The sequence below is a fragment of the Panthera pardus genome, unplaced genomic scaffold (genome assembly GCF_024362965.1).
Source record: "Panthera pardus isolate Hobbes unplaced genomic scaffold, ASM2436296v1 HiC_scaffold_8, whole genome shotgun sequence".
Lineage (NCBI taxonomy): Eukaryota > Metazoa > Chordata > Mammalia > Carnivora > Felidae > Panthera > Panthera pardus.
Window position 1 is genome coordinate 121,224,436 of NW_026527013.1, and position 23,084 is coordinate 121,247,519.

A 23,084-nucleotide genomic window follows, 5' to 3' on the forward strand; every position below is an offset into this window, starting at 1 on the left:
AACATAGCTGCTCAGGAGCAGCACCTGTTTGCATTTAAAATGTTATGCAAAACAGCAGTACTTGGAACAAAGTACCAACTTTGAATTCAGCTTGCTGAGTTCAGATCCTTATTCTACCACTTAATAAGCCATATAACCTTGGTCTTGGTTTTCTCTCCCAGAAACTGAGGACTAGAAGTAGTGCCTCTTACTAGACTTATTGTAAGAATCAAGTGAGAAATCATGCATAGTTCTTTGCAGGTATTGAGTGCCAAGTAAACAAGACCAGTTCTTACTAAGAAATACTATTTTTGGCTTTGAGAGGTAAACCTATAGTTGGTGCTGTATTTAACATGCTAACAAATCTGCAATTCCTTTGGTATTTTATTTTAAAAGCCCATAGTTATTTACTTCCAAATTAGATACCAGAAAAGCTTGGGCAGCAGTAATAGTTCTGTAATATATGGAGAAATCGGGGATGGGTGGAAGGGTAATTAGAAAACTACCTGCTGTCATATAATGTGACAATTTAAAGCTGCAATTTAATGAAAAAAAAATTTCCTACTTTTTATGAGCAACATGGTGGGCTACTCAGCTAAAATCTGAAGTCTGAATTTGATAGGCAGATTGCTTAATCTTTGTGGAAGCATAGATCCTTTCATACTCCCTATGGAAATAGAATACTGTAGAAAGGTGACTACCCATGGATAACTGTCTTGAGATAGACCCCTTCCTTGTAGTATAAAAAGAAGATACATAGAATAGAAATTGAACTCAAGTACATAGTTCAGTGAGAAGGAAGTTCTGATAGATTTCTAAAGCATGAAGAGGGTTTCAGATTTCATTTCTGATTTATTTGAGAAGGATGACGAAGTTTCTTTACTGATTCTTGATTTGTCTCATTTCATAGAGCTTTCATATCATAAGTCTTGCCTCTTTTGTGTTCTCCTTATCTTTGTATCCCTGTCATAATGTTGATTTAAAAAAAAATCATTCTAGGGGCACCTGGGTGGCTCTGTCGGTAGGCGTCCGACTTCAGCTCAGGTCATGATCTCATGGTTCGTGGGTTCGAGCCCCGCGTCGGGCTCTGTGCTGACAGCTCAGGCCTGGAGCCTGTTTCAGATTCTGTGTCTCCCTCTCTCTGCTCCTCCCCCACTCACACTCTCTCTCTCAAAAATAAATAAACATTAAAAAAAAAATCATTCTAGGGGTACCCGGGTGACTCAGTTGGTTAAGCATCTAACTCTTTTTTTTTTTTTTTTTAATTTTTTTTAATGTTTATTTATTTTTGAGACAGAGCATGAGCAGGGGAGGGGCAGAGAGCGAGGGAGACACAGAATCCAAAGCAGGTTCCAGGCTCTGAGCTATCAGCACAGAGCTGTCAGCACAGAGCCCTATGCAGGGCTCGAACTCATCAACTGCGAGATCATGACCTGAGCTGAAGTTAGATGCTCAACCGACTGAGGTCACCCAGGCGCCCCAAGCATCCGACTCTTGATCTCCGCTCCAGGCTTGATCTCAGGGTTGTGAGTTCAAGCCCTTGTTGGGCTCTGCACTGGGTGTGGAGCCTACTTAAAAGAAAAAATTCTAACATTCCAAGTAAGCTTTCCTGATTTTAAGAATGTGAAGAAACAAAACAAAGACCTTTAGAAGGACCAAGTGAACTGACATACCTGTCCTCAAAGGGAAAAAGGTCTTGTTCCCTGTCCCAGTTTTTGTTAAGGTGTGTGATATTGACAAAATCTCAATTCCAAGGAATTCTAATACAAATATGAATAAAGTACATTTTCAGATTTATCTCATTTTTTGTTTCCTCTATATAAGAACAAAGCTAGGACCTCAGCCCACATCTGTCAACAATTTTGACCTTTCACAAAATATTTTATATGTATGGTGATGTGCATAGTAAAAGTTGTAGTCTATTTAGATATTTAATCTAGATCTTGGAAGTATTAATAAGATTTGGAGAGAAATGGAGCACCTGTTTAGAAATAACAAGTAGGCATAGTTTGGAGCGAGGGAGACCTCAATAAAAGAGAATTGAAAGTGAAAAGATACGACTATATAATGAAGTTTTAAAATAAATGATTTCGAACTTGGATCATTCATATGCAAAAATGTTTGTAAGGAAAAGAATTTCTTTAAAGACCAGTTTAGAGAATGGTGTGGGACTTGATGTGGAAGTGGTTAGCTGGAGCCTGGGGAAGAGAAAGAGAGCCGGGAGAGAGGATGAACGGGCTGAGAGCTAGAAAAGGGGAGGGAAGAGTGTCCATTCCAGAGCTCCTCTCTTCAGGAGTTCCTGGCTGTGATCTGAAACTGCCCCCCTACGCAAAGGGCAGGGAGAGGCCAGAGACTAAAAGAAGAGATAGGTCACTTCAGATTGAGAGGTGACAGTTTTTGTTTTTGTTCTTGGTTTTTATTTTTTATGGATTTTTTAACAGTATTTTTTTTTTATTTAAAAAAAAATTTTTTTAATGTTTATTTCTGAGACAGAGCATGAGTGGGGGAGGGGCAGAGAGAGAGGGAGACACAGAATCAGAAGCAGGCTCCAGGCTCCGAGCGGTCAGCACAGAGCCCGACGCGGGGCTTGAACTCACCGACCATGAGATCATGACCTGAGCCGAAGTTGGATGCTTAACCGACTGAGCCACCCAGGCGCCCCTACAGTATTTATTTAAGTGATCTTTACACCTAACATGGGGCTGGAACTCGGGACCCTGAGATCAAGAGTTGCATGCTCCTGTGACAGAGCCAGCCAGGTGCCCCAGTAGGGAACAGGTTTCGTTTTTCTTTTTTTTAAATGTTTATTTAATCAGGGGAGAGGGAGAGAGTCCCAAGCAGGCTCCATGCAGGCAGCGTGGAGTTGATGCTGGGCTTGATCTCATGAACTGTGAGATCTTGACCTGAGCAGAAATCAAGAGCCAGAAGCTTAAACAAATGTGAGCCACCCAGGCACTCTGGGGACAGTTTTAATAAGCAAGGGAACTTACATAAGAGGCTTGTCTCGGGCGGTAACAATACGAGTAGATCTCCCTCTGCCAAATCTTAAAAGATTACATAGAGGCCCCAACTTAGGTTCCGCCTCGTATGTTGTCTAGATGTTCTCAATACCACCTAACTGCCTCAAGGCTGTATCCTTCCGGAGGCTTCAGGGATCAGGGACGGGAAGCAGAATGCACATTTTAAGGACAGAGGACGGGGTGAGGAGCCTCCAGATTGCTTGGGTTCAGCTAGTGAGTTAACCTGCAGTTAGGACTCTTCAGTAACCTTCTCCAGCAGAGTCTCAGGTGACTTGAGGGTCAGATGTGGAGTGACTCAGTTTGGGGTAAAAAAGATAGTAAGAGTACCTAGTTGCTTTAAACACAACGCCAGCGATGTTGATCTTTGCAAAATGTGAAAATTAGGAATTGTGATTTTTTTTCTCCCGCCCCACCCCCCACCCCCAAAAAAGGAGGTGTAAGTATTTGGCAGAGGGAATATTTTGTTGAGTTCAAGAAAGATTTTAGGGAGGAATGTTAAAGAAATGCTTGTGATTATTTTTTGTTATTCAAGTAATAAATGACTTTTTCTTAAATGACTTTTTTTTAAATGCTTTTTCTCCCCCCTCTTTAAGTCCTCTTAGTCTGGACAATTCAAAATACTTGCCTGGATTTGCCTCAGAGATGGCCTTGAGAAGTATCTTCTCAGCCACTCAAACTGAGTGGTTTGGTTTCAGGGAAGACAGTATTAATTTAGTGGCTCTGCATTATTGGAGAAGTTGCATTTAACTCTTAACATTTTAACAGTGTATTAAGTTAATAGAACAGTAAAAGTAATAAAGAGTATATTCTAGGTGGTCCTACTCTTTTGCCATCTAAATATTTACTAAGATTTATGATTTGCTTGGTTCTTCCATTTTCTGATAGACTGATTTTTGGAATCTCCAGGCTTCTTGACCTCTCAGCACCTCCTAGATTATTGTTACTTAGGTGTCCTTTTTATCTTATTCTTTTTAAACTGTACTCCTCAGCATTTTACCTTAATCGTAGGCCCTTTCCTCGTAATGCTTTTTGGTATGAGCTACCTTTTTATAACTAAAAAAATCTTTGACATCCAGCACCCGGATCTTGGTTTCTAAATATTTAGAAGTAAATCTCTAGAAAAAAGGAACCAGGGCCCCTGGGCAAAATGGCTGATTCTAGGGCTAGAGCAGAGAAAATAAAGAAAAGCCTGGAGATTGTGTATTGTCTGAAAGAAAGGAATTGTTCAAAAACCAAAAAGATAAGGTTATATCAGAGGGACACAGGAGCCAATCTCAAAGAGCTCCCAATGAACAATTTGAGTAACAAAATTAGTATAGCATAATACTGAATTACACCCAAAAGTATAATAAAATAAATATATCAATCAGTAAATGCATATAGAATTGTAAAAGTTTAACCTGGAGACTGAATCCTAAGAGATTTATTTAAAAAAAGATTTTTTTTAATTCCATATTCCCATTACCGGTGATATAAAAGAATTTTCTTCCAAAATTTTCTCATGTGCCATATATACTCTCTGATTTTAAGTACTCCTAAGATATACTAAAACATACTGTATGTGGCACATGTATAGTTTGAAATACGTGATCTTAGTTTATTGTAAATATTCCAGTGTGTCTGAGAGGGATTTAGGGGAATGAGAGCTACTGTTATAAGCCCAGCAACAAAAGACTTTATCGTTTTTTTAGATGGAAAATGTGAGTTAATTCTGATATTGTGTTAGGTTTTATACTTTGGAATTCTCTCAGTGAGGGGTTCTACCATGAAGTCTTATTTTCTAACTTTAAACATTTTATGTTTATTATATGTAGAGAAGAGAGGAGTTGAATATTTATTAACAAAAGACACTTGGACTCTGTATGTTACCCCTTATTAAATCACTAAGAAAGATGTGTGCTCTCTTTTGAAATTGAGGTAAAATTGGTATATAACATTACGTTTAAGTTTCAGGGTGCATACTGTCTTTGCTCAATGCTGTTCTTTAAAAATTTTCGGTTTGCTAATCAACATGGTTTATCTACATTTGTTTTGATTCATTGAGAATCTATATATTTAGTGTTAAACTTGTTAAGTTCATACCTAGTATTTTATAGTTTTGTTACTGTTACGAATGGCATTTGTTTTTACCATTTGAATTTCATACTGGTTTTGCTGGAATACAGAGAAGCTATTGCTTATAGGTGAATCCCTGGATTTTCTAGATTTACAACCGTTATCTTCAAATGAAGATCATGTTTTCAAGTGTCATGTACATGTTTTGTTTCTTTGTCTTATTGCATTAGTGTGAAGCTTAAAAACAATGTAGATAAAATAATCATGCCCGTTGACATGCTTGTTTCGTTCGGTGTCTTTAGTATTTCACTGTTTAATAGATGCTTGCTTTGAGTTATGGTAAATTATCTTTATTGTATATGTATCATTTTTTCTCTTTTTTATTTAAAGCAAAAACAGCTTAATTTTACGAAATGCTCTTTTCTCTTTTTTATTTATTGATAAATTAGGTTGATTTTTCTCATGTGTTAGTTGAGTTCTGTTGGTTTCTAATGTGGCTGGATTTAACTCCTTCTGATCATGTGTTACTGCTCCATTGAAGCACTGATACCAGTTATGTCAGACAAAGATTATGCTGCAAAATGAATTGGAAAGCTTTCCATCTTTGCTCTGGGATAATTTAACCCAGGAAGTACTGTTCTTTTCATATCAGAGTTCAACTATAAAACCGTCTACCTTTTTAAAGGTAGATCTTTGGCAGTCTTTCTAACTTCTGTGATCATTAGTATATTCAGGTTTTTCTGCTTCCTGAGTCAATTTAAAAAGTTTGTATTCTGCTAGAAAATAATCCATATCCTCTAAATTTCCTAAAAATTGCCATAGAATTGCACGTATAATATTTTTTGACAGTTGTCTTCATCTTCTAAATATCCTTTATATTGCCTTTTTTATTCAAATAAATACTTTTGGTTTCGTACTTTATGTGCCTTAGGCTAGCCAAAAAGGGCATATATTTCATTGATATTTTCAAAGAGCTACTTTAGACTTGTAGATAAAGGTACTAACATGACTAACTTTATACTAACTTTGTACTAACTTATTAATAAGTACAAATTAAAGCTGCTTCACTTTTTTCCAGTCTTTCCATTTTAATAAAGGTATTTTAGAAATAGAAATACTTTTCTTATAAGAGGGTTAGTTATAATTGAGGTTTTAATGTAAAATGTTCTTTTTGTTATTTTCTAGATAACTTCTCATTTCAGTTTTTATCTGCTTGACTCAGAGGTTAACTAAAAAAAAAAAAAAACAAAAAACAGCCTTTTTTTTTTTTTTCCTTTAATGTTTACTTTTGAGAGAGAGAGAGAGAGAAACAGAGGTTCTGAAGCAGGCTCTGTTTATGCCAGCAGCGAGCCTGATGCGAGGCTCAGTCTCACGAACTGTGAAATCATGACCTCAGCTGAAGTCGGACGCTCAACAGACGAGCCACCCAGGTGCCCCTAAAAAAAAAAAAGCCTTCTTAATTTCAAAGATCCCTTTTTTGGGGGAAGGGATATGTGTAATGAGCAGTCATTTTGATCTTGATATTAGAGAATGCTGCTTATAATATCTATGTTATTAAAATTTATTCATGTTTTCTTTGTGGCCGAGCACATTGTTGAGCTCTATAAATCGCGAATGTATGAGAAGCATGTATGTCATGTAGAGTAAAAAGTTGACATGTTATTTCTTTTAAATGTTTATTTTGAAAGAGCATGCATGCAAGCAGGGCAGGGGCAGAGACGGAGACAATCTCCCACAGGCTCTGGGCTGTTAGCACAGAGCCCCATGCAGGGCTTGAACCCATGAACCACGAGATCATGACCTGAGCCAAAATCAAGAGTCCGATGCTTAAATGACTGAGACACCCAGGCACCTCTACTTGTTATTTTTTTAATTGCATGTGTATGTATGTACCTAGAATAAATTGAGGTTGATTGCATTATTGAAATAGTCGGTTTCCTTGCTTATGTCTGGTCTACATCGTCTGACAGATTTAGGAAGAAGTTTGTTACAATATACCCTCTATGGCTGTAATTTTATCAATTTTTTATTTTATTTACAGTGTCTAGTTCCTTTTGGTGATATTTGCCTTGGCTAGCTGTATATATTTCATAGCTATATTATTTGCCTAAATATTTATGATGTATTTTCCTTTTGGATTGGATCTTTTTGCATTATATACTTCTCTCTTCTACTTTACCTCATAATCTGGTTTATCTGATAATATTTTGACTACTGCTTATCAAAAATTATGAAGGGCCTGAGATTTTCCTCTTTCTGCAAGCTGACAAGTTAGTCTGCTACAGTTTCATGGATTCTGGCAGAAACCGGAATCAAAGGACTTTCATTATTATTACTCACAGCAATAGCCAAGATATCAGCATTTTCTTGTGCCACTTCCTCCAGCCCCAGTTCTCTGTGAGAAGAGCCAGGTGATATCTGCACGTTCATTGAGCTGCTTTGCAGAAGAGGAACCCTGAGCATGGTTAGGGAACCCAAATCTTTTATTGTGGGAAATAAGCAGATCTACTCTTGGCTCTGGAGAGGACACTGCATCTGTCTTCCAAGGCTGTTTGCTCTACAAAGATCATTGAAAAGACAGTCCAAAACATGTTGAAACGTGAAAGACCTATGGAAAATTATCTCCCAACAGTTTTTTTATTTGCATTTGTCTGCTATCTTTTTGCTCATCCCTCTCGTAATTGATTTTACTTTTGTGTTTGAATAGATAACATCTTTGCAGTGGTTCCAAAGCAAAGAGATGCAAAGGATACCCAGTGAAGTCCCTCTCTCACCTCAGTCCCTTATTCACCCTTTCCAGAGGCAGCCAATGCTATCAGTTCTTGGGATCGGTTCTTGTGATTGCACATGCAAATATATATACACATATTCTGCCCCCAAACTTTTTACATGGTGATATCATGCTGTAGACGGTTCTGAACCTTAGGGTTTTTTTCGTAATACAGTATATCCTGGAAATTATTCCAAATGAGCATTGTTCTTTATAATTACCTTACATTTTATAGATGGGTGAGTCACAATTTATTAATTAGCCCATTGTTAATGGATGTTAAATTGTTCCTGGTATTTTGCATGTGTATGAGTAGGTATATGGGATACAGTCCTGGAAGCCTTGCTTGGTCAGGGATGTATGTGAATTTGTTATTTCTGATAATATTTCTTTTAATTAAAAAAAATTTTTTTAATGTTTATTTTATTTTAGAGAGAGACAGAGCACCAGTAGGGGAGGGACGGGGAGAGAGAGAGAGAGAGAGAGAGAGAGGGAGAGAAGGAGGGAGGGAGACGCAGAATCTGAAGCAGGCTCCAAGCTCCTAGCTGACAGCACAGAACCCTATGCAGGGCTCAGACTCACAAACCACAAGATCATGACCTGAACTGAAGTTGGTGCTTAACTGACTGAGCCACCCATTTCTGATAATACTTCTAGTTTAGTAATACTAGTTTAGTAATACTTCTAGCTCTAATAATACTGAGTGTCCCTGTTTCTGATAATACTTCTAGTTTTACCTTTAGTGTAGAGCTGGAGTGATTTTGGTAGTATTTTATTTAGGATTTGCAAAAATGAGGTTGGACCAGTTTAAGGGTAGTCTTTTTTGAGTCTTAGAATCAATGTAATGCTTGCTTCAGAAGAAATAATTCAGATTTCCTTTTTCTATGTTCTGCAGCTGTATAAATAGCATTGAGACCATCTGAACTTCAAAGGTTTGGTGTAACTCCCTATGGAAGTGTCTGGGCCTCATGCTCTTTGAGGATCACTCTTAGACAGCTGTCTCTGATTTCTACAGAAATTGATCTATTTGGATTTCTGTCTTTCCCTCCTGAAAGTTACATATTTCATTGTGCATATTGTTACTAGTAAATTTAGTCTCTTACGGATTTTTAATTTTCTGCCCAAATGTGATTGTTTTCCCATTTTTTTCTTAACTTCTATATCTGTGTTTTTACTCTCTTTCACCCTTTTTATTATTGCCGTTAGATTCCTTTGGGTCTTTTTTATTTCCTGTTTTAAAACTTTCTCGGGGTGCCTGGGTGGCTCAGTCGGTTGAGCGTCCGACTTCGGCTCAGGTCATGATCTCCCGGTTCGTGGGTTCAAGCCCCACATCAGGCTCTGTGCTGACCGCTTGCTCAGAGCCTGGAGCCTGCTTCGGATTCTGTGTCTCCTTCTCTCTCTGCCCCTCCCCCACTCACACTTTGTCTCGCTCTGTTTCTCAAAAATAAATAAATGTTAAAAAAAAAAAAAAAAGAAAACCTTTTTCCTGTTCTTAGGCTTTTTAAAATCTTATTTCTTCTGGTTTCCTTAGATGTGCTTGTCCTTGTCTGTTGTATTGGGAGTATTCATTTCTTCCATCCTGTCTGCCTTCCTTCCCTTCCTTTTTCAGCATAAATATGCAAGGGTATGAGTTTTTCTCTGATATTTTAGCTCTGTTCCATAGATTCTTTTTATTCACTGTTTATCACTGTTACTTTCTTTTTTTTTTTTTAATGTTTATTTATTTTTGAGAGAAACAGAGATAGAATGCGAGTGGGTTAGGGGCAGAGAGAGAGGGAGACACAGAAGCAGAAGCAGGCTCCAGGCTCTGAGCTGTCAGCACAGAGCCCGATGCAGGGCTCGAACTCACAAACCATGAGATCATGACCTGAGCCAAAGTCCGACGCTCAACTGACTGAGCCACCCAGGTGCCCCATCACTGTTACTTTCTTGTTGTTTAGATATTTTGTGTTTTGGGGGCTCTCTTCTTTAAGTTAAAAGTTATGTGAGAGTCTTTTAAAATTCCCAGGTGTTAGGTGCCTTTTCCCTCCGGTTTTGCTGTTTTCTGGTTTTGCTGTATTGTGATCAGACGATGTTACCTGTACTATTTCTGTATTTTAATTTGCTAAGTTTTTCTTTGTGGTTTACTATGTGGTCATTTTTGGCAAATGTTCCATATTCATGTTCAATTTAAAAAGTCTTTTATATCCATCTTGTTTTTCAATTGATTTGTCATGGACTGAGGTGAATTAAAGTTTCCTTCTGTTGATGTTTCTATTTTTCTTTGTTTTGTCTATCATTTTTTGCTTCATAGATGCTGTTATTTGTTTGATGCTATCATTTGTTATTTATAATTACTATATACCTTAGGTACAAATTGCATCTTTTAGTATTTAAAGGGTCCTGTGTCTCCTTTAATGCTTTTTGGACTATATAACTTTGTCTGATATTAAAAGTATAATAATAATTTTTCTTTTGTTTCTATTCGCCTGATAAGTGTTTTTTCTTCCTTTTATTTTCATCTTTCATCTTTTTGTTTCAGATACGCTTCTTGTGTACAATACGGGGTTAAGTTTATTTGGGATCTGGTCTAATCTTTTTTTTTTTTTTTTTTTTTTTTTTTTTTTAACTATATTGGGTTAGTCCATTTACATTTAGTAATATAGCTAGTTTTAATTCCGTCATTATACTTCCTGTTTCTGTAGCTTTTTAAAAACATTCCACCAAGTGGCCAGTTTTTCTTTGCTCCATGTTTCTTCTTTTAATTAAGAACAACTGCATTTCTTATTTTACAGCTTTTTAGTTCATAAATGTAACTATATAATAACCTTGATGCTCCTATTTTTATACTCTGTTAATTTATTTCTTTTTAAAAAAATTTTTTTAATGTTTGTTTATTTTTGAGAGAGAGACAGAGCACGAGCAGGGGAGGGGCAGAGAGAGAGGGAGACACAGAATCTGAAGCAGGCTCCAGGCTCTGAGCTGTCAGCACAGAGCCCATCGTGGGGCTTGAACCCACAAACTGTGAGATCATGACCTGAGCCAAAGTCAGATGCCTAACTGACTGAGCCACCCAGGCACCCCTCTGTTAATTTATTTCTATGAGCAATGATGAAATATGATGAATGAAACAATAAAAGTTCTTCTACATCCTAATTTTGGTTATTAAATTATCTCTTGTTTACTCATATAGTATTAAACATATTTATACTTACGTTATTTGCTTTGTCAGCTTTAAATGATACTTGACACCCAGTTATTAAAGGTAATAATTAGCTCTTTTAACTTTATTTAGATATTCAGTTTATATATTATCTTAGAATGATTCCCACATTTGTTTTTGAACTTACATTTAAGTAGATTCAATTCTCCCTGCCAGTCATTTTGCTTGGAGTTTTCTAGGCATCTCTTGGTTAGGTGAAGTTCATCCTCATGTAAATCTTTTAAAAGGACTCATGGGAAATGGTTCCCTACACTTCTTGCTTAGGTCTGAAATCTTTGGGTTACACTTTCTTTACTGGAGGATATTATAAATGTTCCTCCAGCCCTGTCGTGTAAAATGCTGCTCCGAAGAAGTCTGATATCAGCCAGATTTCCCTTCCTTTTAGAATTGACAGTCTTTCTTGTCAGGGTACTCAAAGAACTTTTATTTTATTTTATTTTATTTTTAATTTTTTTTTAACGTTTATTTATTTTTGCGAGACAGAGCATGAGCGGGGAAGAGAGAGGGAGACACAGAATCTGAAGCAGGCTCCAGGCTCCAAGCCGTCAGCACAGAGCCTGACGCAGGGCTCAGACTCACGAACCGTGAGATCATGACCCGAGCCGAAGTCGGACGCTCAACCGACCGAGCCACCCAGGCGCCCCAAGAACTTTTACTTTTTATGACCAGTATCTGCTGTAGGATATACTTTAAATAGTATTGGGTTTTCATGGCTAATTTTTCTCGAGGACTCCATGTGTCCTTCAAATATGCAGCTCTAGTTATATTTTCATTTTCGTAATGTTTTCTTGCATTTTACTTTTGGCTGTAGATAGCAGTTGGAGCTCTTGTTTTCAATAGATACCTTTTTTGTCCCCCTTCAATTCTTAATAGTTTCTTCATTTCCAGCTTATTTTTCTGGTTTCTAACTCCTTCTGTCCCTGTGATTTCAGGAATTTTTCTTTGTGCTTCTTATTAGTTTCCACCTCATTTTCATTTTATAAGTTGTTTTTCCCCTTCTTTTTCATCTTCATTCCTGAGCTGTAATATCTTTGCATGTGTTCTAGGATAGTTACTTCTCTGTGTTTTTGTTTGTTTGTTTGTTTGAATTCATGGCAAATAAATTCATGTTGAGGCTGGATAGTAGCTATATGATGTTCTGTTACACTATCCAATACACATATTTTATAAAGCTGGCGAATTTGGTGTTGTTCCATCACTTATTTTGTATTATTTATTTTACTTTGTTCCTGCCCAGCCTTCCCTTGATTAATGAAGTTGCTTTCCCTTCCCTCCAAGTTAATTAACAACTTTTTGTTACTTTTACTCTGCATCTTGTTTTTCCTATGACAACCTTACTTTAATATGTATCTTTGAACATATATTTCTATTTTATTCTATCAAAATTAACGGTTTTCTTTGTGCTTTCTGCCATTCTTGTTCACTTTCGTCTCCCCGACTTCTCTCCCGCGTATCTCCCAACTCCTAGATGTTGTGAAATAGAGTTTACATTCTGCATCATTAAGTTTACACTAGTGAAACACTGTTTTTATTTCAAAAACCTATAGTTACATTACAGTTTCAATCACAGTATTCTGTATTTAAATTTTACTTATACATGTTTAATTCCCACTGCTGTTGTTTATACTCTGTTTTTTTCTATTTGAAATTTTTGTGGGTTTTTTTTTGGGGGGGGGGGTCTTGGTTTTTTAATGTTCTTTTGTTAGAAGCATTTCCATGAATAATTTCCTTAGATACCTTTCATGGATTATTCACTTAATGAGTATAATAACATTTGGATGCCCAAATGTTTTTGGTTTGCCCTCCCACAGAATAACTATCTTTGCTGAATATAGGATATTGTTATTTCAGTTGTTTTGTTGGTTTTTTAAGTGTATAAAATTGTTCTGTGCTGTGACTACCAGTATTCTAGATGAGAAGTCTGGCTAACTCTCATTATTTTTTTAATTTTAAGGTTTCCTGTTCTTTATATTTGGAAGCTTACGGGTTGATTTTGTGTTTTGAAGGTTGGAAATTGTATTTTTTTTCCCCCAGGATGCATCGATTTTAGTATTTTTCAACCTTACTCCCATCTCTAATCAATCCTGCTTAAAACTTCATGAACCCTTTCGGTTTAAAACTCCTTTAGTCAGCTTGGGGTTTATTTTCTTCTAGTATTTCTTTGATTAGTATTTCTTTCTGTGTTCCTTTTTCTCTTTCTGTAATTTCTCTTTTTGAAAAGTGTTTTTTGTTTGTGTGTTTGTTTTTACTTAAGTAATCTCAACATGCAATGAGGGGCTTGAACTCACAACCCTGAGATCAAGAGTCGCATGCTCCTCTGAGTGAGTCAGCCAGGGGCTCCTCTTTCTGTAATCTCTGGAATTTCAGTAGTAGAGCTGGATTTGTCCTCTGTGTCATATGTTTTCATTCATGACATGTTGGGGCTTTTTTGGAATGACGTGATATGTATTCTAGATTGCTAATAAAGTCGTTTGATGTTTCTTTTCCTCTTTCTCTGAAGTATTAACAAAACATGGGTTTTGGTTCTAGCAACTTGTACTTATAAAGTGGTTGTCCCTCCGTCCCCTCCATCCCTTCCTTGCTTCCTTCCATTCATTCTTTCTGACACTGCAGTAAGCGTCTGTTTCGGTTCTTGGGCTGGTTCACCTTCATTCACATTACTGTGTGTACTTAGCTATGACCCTTCTCTGTTACATCATGTTAGCAGTTGTAGAATCTCTCGACACACACGTAGATCTTAGCGTTACTTTCTTCTCTGATAGAAGAAGAGCTTAGTGATCATTAACTTGACACACTAAGCCCTTTTTGTTGGAAGGTGTGAGGAAAGAAGTTGCCCTCTTCTTGGGTGTACAAGGAGAGTGTTATCCTCAGCCCAGCTCTGTGGCTTTTTTCTGGTTTCTCAGTGTCGAGGCAGCCTTGTTCCCTTGTCCATGTGAGAGTCACTCAGATACTGCTGACTGCCTGGGCAACTTAAGGATTGGTCGGTCAGCTTTGAGCAGATCTGCTGAAAGGAAATAGACCTTCCAAAGCAGTGTGTTTTCCCCATCCTTAGAAAGATTTTTTTAAAAAGCCCTTTTCACACTTGCTCTTTCTTGATTTTCATGTGACGCTGGGGCACTTTCATTACCTGAAGTTCAGATGAATCTAGGTTTAGATTCTCCACGATCCGTCAGGTAGTCACCGTTATTTTAGTAATTTAGTAGTAGCAGGATAAGAGGGGATCGAGAAAGAAGTCTGAGTTGTCAGTGTTTCATGACTGTTACTATCACAGCTACTGGTTCACCCCTGCTTGCTGTCTCCAGATACTTTTGAGTTTCACACTCTGTTTTCTCAGGAGTGGACCTTTTAAATAGCTTTCCTGTGCATTCATACTTTTAATACTTTCCTCATATATACTAATAAACCTGTAAGTATTTGTTGGCAGACTCAGCATATGTCCAGTACTTTCTTGTTGATTGGCTGATAACCTCGTGGGTAAAGAATTGAGTACACTTAACAAAAAATAGATCTGATCTCATCTGAGTCACCAGACTGCAAACAAAGCCACTGAAGCAACAACTTCTGGGCTTTGGGGCATTTTCTCTGTTCATTGGCTGTTTCTTTGTCACTTGGTGTTTTCTCTAGTCTCCTGAGATCTTTTGCTTCATTAGTTATTCAAAAAATGTTTATTGAGCACTTGCTGTGTACAAAACACTATGCTACTTGGTAGAGTAAGCACAGCATAGAGGGTTCTCTGGCTTCATGGAATTGACTGCTTCTTTATTACAGAGATTACAGAGTACTGACTACATCTGACTACATTCTCAGAATGTAGACTCATTCTACTCTGTTTGGTTTACACAGTATCAAAATGAGGTTTTTTTCAGTATTTTGAAAATGAGAAATTTCACCTAGAAACCTAAATTTGCAGCTGCCTTAAATATGTAATATCTGGCTACACTGGGCCCTCATTCCTCCATGGCATTCTGCTATCATAGCAAGTGCCCCTTTAGATAGGACTGTGTACATCAGTTTTAATCCATAAAACTGAGGCCTGCTTCATTTGGTATTTATTGTCACAACTGTGCTGTTCTTTTTCTTACAAAATGATTAAAAAGATGAGCTACTTCTTGAATGTCTTCTTGCTATCCTTCAGGCATTTGAGTTTGTGACCTTTGTATAATATTTATTAGTCAGCCTGCTAATTATCTTACAGCTTCAGGAGGAAGCGGAAGGGAAAGACACCATGGTTTAGCTTCAGTCAACAAAAGGAGTAGACAGACAGACACATTGTCATGCTCTTTCTCAAATTCATTCTAACAAAGAGATAGAATCCTAGTTTATAAATCTAAAAAAAAGGGGAGGGGCGCCTGGGTGGCACAGTCGGTTGAGCGTCCGACTTCAGCCAGGTCACGATCTCGCGGTCCGTGAGTTCAAGCCCCGCGTCAGGCTCTGGGCTGATGGCTCGGAGCCTGGAGCCTGTTTCCGATTCTGTGTCTCCCTCTCTCTCTGCCCCTCCCCCGTTCATGCTCTGTCTCTCTCTGTCCCCAAAATAAATAAAAAACGTTGAAAAAAAAATTAAAAAAAAAATAAAAATAAAAAAAGGGGAGGGCACCTGGGTGGCTCAGTCGGTTAAGCATCCAACTCTTAATAATGGCTCGGGTCGTGATCTCATGGTAGTGGGATCGAGCTGCACATGCTGAGCAGAAGCCTGCTTTGGATTCTCTCTCTCCCTCTCTGCCCCTCCGCCATGTACAAGTGCACGCGTGCTCTCTCTCAAAATAGGTAAACTTAAAAAAAAATCTGATGATAGTTCTGACATGTGTTTTTGCATGTTATAATAGCATTTGAGTTGACATTTTTCAGTTTACTTCAATAATGCTGTAGTAAAATGGTGTTTATATTCAGTTAACGTTTAGTTAGAGCCTTGTAAGTATTTTCACACTCATTAGCTCTTTTGTTTTTAATCATCAAAATAAAATATCATCTGAGATACAGGTATTATGACCTGCAATGTAGTTGAAGACAAACGAGGCTCAAAGAGGTTTGCACATTGTCCAAAGGTCAAGCCTGTTCTCTTTCCACGAGGCCGCCTTCCATTTGCATTGTCTCCTTCGATCTTCACAACAGTCTTAAGAGACAGGTGGAATGGGTTTCATCATTTCTTAGATTGGAGAAAACAAACTCAGAGGAAGAGTCCTTTCTTGGCAGTTATCACATGGCTAGTGTTCAGAACATGCCTGCTACTATGAAGCTACACTGCTGGACATTTAACAGGTCTCCTGTAATTCTTACCACTCCCCCGTGGGATAGGTATTGTTATTCTCATTCTATTCCCCAATATGTTGACGAGTTGGAACTTGAACCTAGAACTGTCTATAAGCAACACTGGGGTTTTTTTGTTTTGTTTTTGTTTTTTGGTGGTTTTTTTTTTTTTTTTTTTTTTTTTTTGCTGCGTCATATTACAGAGCTTGCTTGACTCCTTTTTATTGCCATTAAGAGCCTATATTTTAGAAGTACACAGTGGTATATTAAGCTTGAAAATCAGCTTTTTGTATTTTTAGGACAGGTGTTTTCTCTGTGCAGTGTGATTCAAAATAAAAGTGGACCAAACTTAAGTTTAGTTCAGAGTATATTCTGTTTTTGTATATATTCAGCTGTTTTAAAATAATTCTCTTGCTCTTTAATGGGCATAACTTATTTAGGAAAGTACTTGTTTAGCGTTAAGCAAATCAGTGTATTGGTTGTGAATTTTGGTTTATTGTTGATTTGTGACAGAGAGGGGCATAGGAAAGTTCCCTTGATTTGAAGATTGGGGAACAATTTGGTAACCTAACAATTACTTAGGTTGACTTGTGTGACTTTTGGCAGCTTGTTACATACCTAATTTTACATAATACCCAACCCTAGCTAGCCTTTTAAAGTAAGCTAAGAACAAAAGGCCCAAGAAAGCTAAATCTATTGAATATTGACTTTATGTTCCATTTGTGTATTTTACCCTTCAGAGTTTGGGTTCCATTTTATTTTACTTACATTTTCTTGGAGAAGGCACCAAATGTCTATTTCCAAAAATATTCCCAAGAATACACATTTTCCCTTAAAAGTCATCAGAAGAGTCACAAGTTCCATCTACCCACTTCTAAAGAACTAGTCTTAATATTAAATTGTTTCTAACAGTGCAGATGAAAAGTAGCTATATGCTTAGTCAGTTCTCCGTTATATTTAAAGAAAGCATTGATGCAGTAATTGTCAGTGGCACTGAGGCAGAGGAAACCAGTAATTTCAAGCTGAATGAGAGTGAGTGTCTAATAAGGATAAAAGCATAGGCTGACCATGAACTTTGAGTTTTAGTCACTTTAATAAAGGTCATTCCTATGTTTTTATTTACCTATTTGTCTCATAGTGAAAATGGCAATTTCCCTAAGTATCATCTCTAGTTCCTCTTATGATATTTGAGTACAGTAATAGCTCACAGATCTATAATCTAGAATATTAATGTTAACTTCTTCTCTTAAGTCCATTAGAGATAAATTTATATCTGAAAGTATTTATTAATAAACCTTGTGAGTCCCTGTTTTTCATTCTTTGAGTAATTGCTTCTTACTAATGTTGTGAATTTTTTTAATTCTTGATTTTTCTAGGGATTATTTCACATTTCAGCTGCTTTTGTTTTCTACTGCTATCATTGAGGGTTCAAGAACAAAAAATAAGTCTTCAGGTAAAATGCCTGATCCATAATAGTGCTTGGCATTGTATTTTGCTGAAAAGGTCATATAGCTGTTTGGATGCTTGATCTGAAAATACAGTTGTGATGACTATGAAATTTCCGCATGGAGTTTTCTTGGCTGCCTCTAACAGAGTTGGTCTCACTTGTTCGTTCGTTCATTCTTTCTTTTCTTTCTCTCTTTCTTCCTCTCTTTTTCTCTCTCTCTTAATTTTCAAAAGGATTTTGGCTGTCTGCTTTTTTTCGTGTTGTCTTGATCTGCAATAACTATGGCTATGTGCTTGTATCTGCTAAATATTTTAATTTTGCATTTTTGGCTGCTTGAAATTTAATGTTGGGCGATGCAAATTAAGAGCTTGAGGCTATAAGTGAAAGAGTAATCTACAGAAGTTTTTAATTAGCTTATAAATGTATGTTCTTCACCTATTATATATTTTCAGGTTTGGTATTTTACTAACATTAAAATTTAAAATTCAGTTTCTCAGTTGCACTGACCACATTTCAAGTGCTACTTTCGGGCCATATGTGGCTAGTAGCTACCAGACAGCACAGATAAAGGACTGTTTGTGTCATCATAGAAAGTTCTAATTGGACAGGACTATTTTCCTGTCCAATAGAAGCAAATAAGCAGTAAACTGTAAGCTCATTTCTGATGATACCAGTTTTTATAGCAGTTTGATAACTCCAGAAGCTAAAGCATATGATCAGTCTTGAGCATACATCCTCTAAGTTAATGTGCCATCTCGATCTTGAGTATTTCATACTTAAAGTTGTCTGAAATAGTTCATTTGCTTCACTATTCTATTTTAAAGTGAAATTACTTCTTGTAACAAAATTCATGTAGTAAACAGCCCACCGACTTAGCCTAATTTTGAGTCCTGACCCCAGAACTTACTTAGGTTAGTAACTTCTGCTAAGTTACTTCTTTGAGCCTCAATTTCCATATCTATAAAGTGAAGGTAACATTAGTTACCTCATAGGATTAATAAATAATATTAACTATATGTAAAGATATGTCACAGAGTGGACATTTATAATACTTTTAAATATAGAATGAAGCCAAAACATTTAAAAATTAAGTGATGTTGCTTGCATGAATTTGTGTTCCAAGCCTTGAAATTTATAATAGTTCTCTGGAAATGGTTAGGTCGAGTGTCCTATAGAAGTTTCTGGTGGCCATGGGATTATTTATACATCATGTAAAGTTAAAACAACTAGAATACCAGAGTGAGGAGAAAAAGAGAGAGAAAAGTGAGCAACTTTGTTTTTGGAGAAGTTCGTAAAGTATTTTCTGATAACAATGGCAATAAAAATGGATTTTTTGTATAATGTTTTCATAACTTACAGAGTTTTTCACATAATTCTTTAAAATTTCATGTCCATACTATTTTAGGTACCTTTATTGTATTAATATTAGGGGAAAAAAAGAATAAAAGGAAAACTCAAAGATGACCAATATTTTGGAGCTTATATAGCTAACTGTGAGGATGGGAATTCATATTAAGTTTTCAACTTTCAATCTTACACTCTTTCTTCTTCAGCATGCTTGTTCCATTATTAGCAGTTGTGTTTCTGAGGCAGGGGTGTATTTCAGAATCTCTAGGGATGGAGCCCAGGTATTTGTAATTTATTTTCTTCTGTGTTGAGACAGAATGCATACCCAAGTGATTCTGGTGCCCACCTCTGGTTAGAAATCATTGGTCTCTTCCTGGTTGAATTCTTCTTTCCTGTATCAGTACACCTAAATTAATGCTTGCATCATATGAATAAGACAGAAGAATTAGCATGATAAGCAATACACTTGTTTAACTTTCAGTGTTCCAAATGTTAAGTAGGACACCAGCAACGATTGAAAAAGCAACACAGATTTACTTTCCTCTTCACTATCTTTAGTGCTTGTCCATTTGTCAATGCTTGTGGAGAGCGGGAATCCAGACTAGCTCGCCGTGAAGTGAAATCTATTAGTGTTCCCTCCTCTGATAAGAACTTTGGCTAGTTAGTAGCCTGCCCTCAATGTATTGCAGTTGTAAACTGTTGACTCCTTATTGCTTATGGTAGGAAAACTTTTATGAATGTTTTCAATTGACTGGCTAAAGATTTTTATCAGTCTTTTCCCAGCTGTCTTGAAGATGCTTCAGTATCCTGGATTTAGTGGTTTTTCCCAGCCGTATATAACTCTGAATGTTTCACAACTTTTCCTTTGAATGAGAGGACAGTGTCATAATGGAGAGGGAAAAGGGAATTTTCTAGCAAACTCCCACGTAGGCAAAAATAAATCATGTTGCATAGTGAATTTTAAAAATGAAAGACATTTTCGAACATAAAAAGACAGATTTTTATGGGAAGTGACATTTTCAAATTTGAAAATTAGCCTTTGCTATTTGAGACCATAAATAAAGTTTTTCAGTGAGTGAACTGTGTTTTGACTCAGTTGCTTATCAAAATGCAGTTGGATAGTGGCATTGTTGCTGTTAGCTTTTAACGTTTTCTGAGTAGAGATCATTTCACTAGAAGCTATTTACAGTGGATATTGGCTGCTTCTGCATTGAAATTTGCTTGGGATGTTCTTGTATATAGGTGTACCTTTCTTAACGTAGAAAATGAAGTTCTGATTATTTTTCATTACTGGGGCTTAGGGAGCTTATGATTAAATGGCTGACTTTAATATGGCAGTTTAGATTAAACTGAAATGATTTTCTTAACTTAGTACCTGCAAAGCATAACATTATATTCTTTAAATAAATACCATTATGTTAATTATATGCAGATGATGTTTGTCTGTGTTGTACTGTAAATAAATTCACTTAGAAACAGGATGAAACCAAGGCCTTCAAGATATTAAAATTTTTTCAACTCAAAGATTGATTTTTAAAAACCTATTGTAAGAATTGAGACTTGGTCGTAAGTCACCATAAAAGTATTGTTAAGACAGCTATTTTTCTGTGAACAATGCACTCAGAAGCTTGTACTTGATGGATTTCGAGTTCTTTTCACTTGGTATTGATAATCTGTTACCTAGTAGTGTATGGCAAAAATAAGGCAATACTTTTTCTTTATTTTTTAAAAGCTGGCCTGTCTTATTTTCTTAATTCAAGATAATTGAGATTATACGGTTCATATTTACTTAAAACTAGATGCAGTGTTAATGTATTCCAAAAGGTAGAAAACATGATACCATATTTCACCAATTCTAAGACGCTTCCTTTTTTTACTTTAACTGCCCTGGAAAATGAGACGTATCTTAAAATTGTTTTGTGTCGTTTTAATGGTGGTATTTTTTTTCTTACTTGCTCATGTGTAAACGAATGGTACATGTTATAATCATTGATGTTTTAGGCTTGGTAAAAAGTGATCACTGACGTTTTGAAGTTTGTTGTAGAACTTAGACTCATTGTTACGATGCCGTATGTCTTTGTAGTGGAAGAAATCTATGCTGTGACTATACCATATTATGTGGAGTTACAGACCTTTACTAAGATCTCTTCCTGTTTCCTTCACATCCACTCATTGCTATCACCCTAGTGTCAAATGGCACAACTAAAACAATTTAATGGTGAGTTTGATGTACTTTATTCAAGAGAAAACAATGCATGGATTGAGGGAGTATGGTACATCACAAGCACTGCCCAAGGTATTTTCTTACAGGATGTTGGAGGAGACAGCACTGAAACAGGGCACGACTGGCTAACAGGGTCCTCTTGCCTAGGGTAATGTAAGCTAGCTAAAGCCAAGTTGGAAGACTGTGACTGGTGTTCAGTTGCCTTGACAGTGAGGTGTTTTCCATAAGTGCAGGATGATGTAGGTTTAGATTTGTGACGTGGGTGGGGCCAACTGGAGTGGCCTCATTTTGTGTGTCCCAGTGTACCAATTAACAGTCACTAGTTAGGTTTTTTACATCACACTGGTTTCCTATCTGTGGAAAGCCAGCCAGAACAATAACAGCAAAATGGAGATCAAGAAAAGGAGGAAAGACTTGGGGTCAGGGTTGGGGTGTGTAGAGTGGAGGTAGGGATGGGACCTCCAGGGTGAAGAAGAGAAAAATGGGGATAGCACATTAGGGCGCGTGTTAATGAGCAAGCAGCAGTTTCTGTTTATCCAGCTTGACTTATCCTGGTCAATTCTCTGGTTGTGATATATTAGCTTGTGAACTAGCCAGCAGTTAGCTAAAATCATCTCAGTCGTATCCCCTAGATTCTTCTTGCCAAGGCCTTTTTCTGCAGAAGTTGCCCTGTTACCCCTCCAGCTTTAGGGGTAAATTATCTGCTGGTATAGACCCAATAAAGGCTGTGTTTCCTTCTAATGTGCTGTCTCAAAATGAATGACTAAATGGGGAACTACTTCTTATGGAAATGAATTTTTCTACAAGGAATGACTACAGATATATGCACAATTACATTTGCTGTTTTTTATAAGAGGTATGAGACTACCAAACAAATACTTGATTTTAGGAACTTTCCTACCTTGCTCTGTCGTTCAGCATTTAGAGATTGGTGTAGTCTTTTCTCTTTATCCTATTTTATTTTCATTTCTAAACACAGTGATTTGTTTCTTTGTGGTGTAAATGTATATTGCGTGTTCCTGCTTTACCTTTCCATCCTCTGCACTTGCTGGGTACACATTCTCCTGCGTTGAGCAGCCTCTCCATACTCTTCAGTAATGGTGGTTTCAGTTCTTCCTCACTTAAAAAGAGTTACAAAGAATTATCTGGCTAACATACTCTATCTTATGCAAGATCCTTTGAAAAATTAAGCTTTAACATTAATAAAATACTTAAATTTCCAGTATAAAACCTAAATTGAGGGTAACTTTTTTTCCAAAAGGAATTTTTGCTTTGTAAAGGGCTTTATTTACCAGTCGGGTGTTTTAAACACTCTGCAGGGCCCTCTGGAAGCCACTCTAATCGCTGCCTGGTGTGGGCCTTGCATTGTCCTAGAAAAGGATTAAGAATTGTTGCATGCCTGAAATCCTCAGGTTTCCAAAAGTACCTTTCGGAATCTTTGGATCTTCTTGAGTTAAGCAGACCTTTTAAAAGAAGTACCATATGCAGGGTGATTTCTTTAACTTAATCCAATTTTGCTATTTTAGAGTTTTATAAGACACTCTTTTTTTTTTTTTTTTTTTTTTTGAAAGAGACAGGGACAGCGTGAGTGGGGGAGGGGCAGAGAGAGAGGGAAAGAGAGAGAATCCCAAGCAGGCTCTGCACTGTCAGCACAGAGCCCGATGCGGAGCTCAGACTCCCGAAATCGTGAGATCATAACCTGAGCCGAAACCAGTAGTTGGACGCTTAACCGACTGAGCCACCCAAGTGCCCTGTTATTTTAGAATTTTAAAAATTATAATAGTAGTTTCATGTCT

The 23,084-nt window shown here is 36.9% G+C and overlaps 1 protein-coding gene across 2 annotated transcripts in view; it reads left to right on the forward strand.

Moving 5' to 3' along the window:
- ZNRF2 (zinc and ring finger 2) overlaps positions 1–23,084 on the forward strand; it is a 99,868-nt gene that overhangs the window by 60,709 nt on the left and 16,075 nt on the right. The window contains exon 3 of one of the 2 annotated variants that reach the window (XM_053898588.1): positions 17,647–17,813. The exons of the other annotated variant lie outside the window; for it this stretch is intronic. Coding sequence (XP_053754563.1) covers positions 17,647–17,798 — 152 coding nt within the window. The 3' untranslated portion in view covers positions 17,799–17,813. Of the gene's footprint in view, positions 1–17,646; positions 17,814–23,084 lie in introns of those variants that run through there. 2 annotated transcript variants of the gene reach the window in all.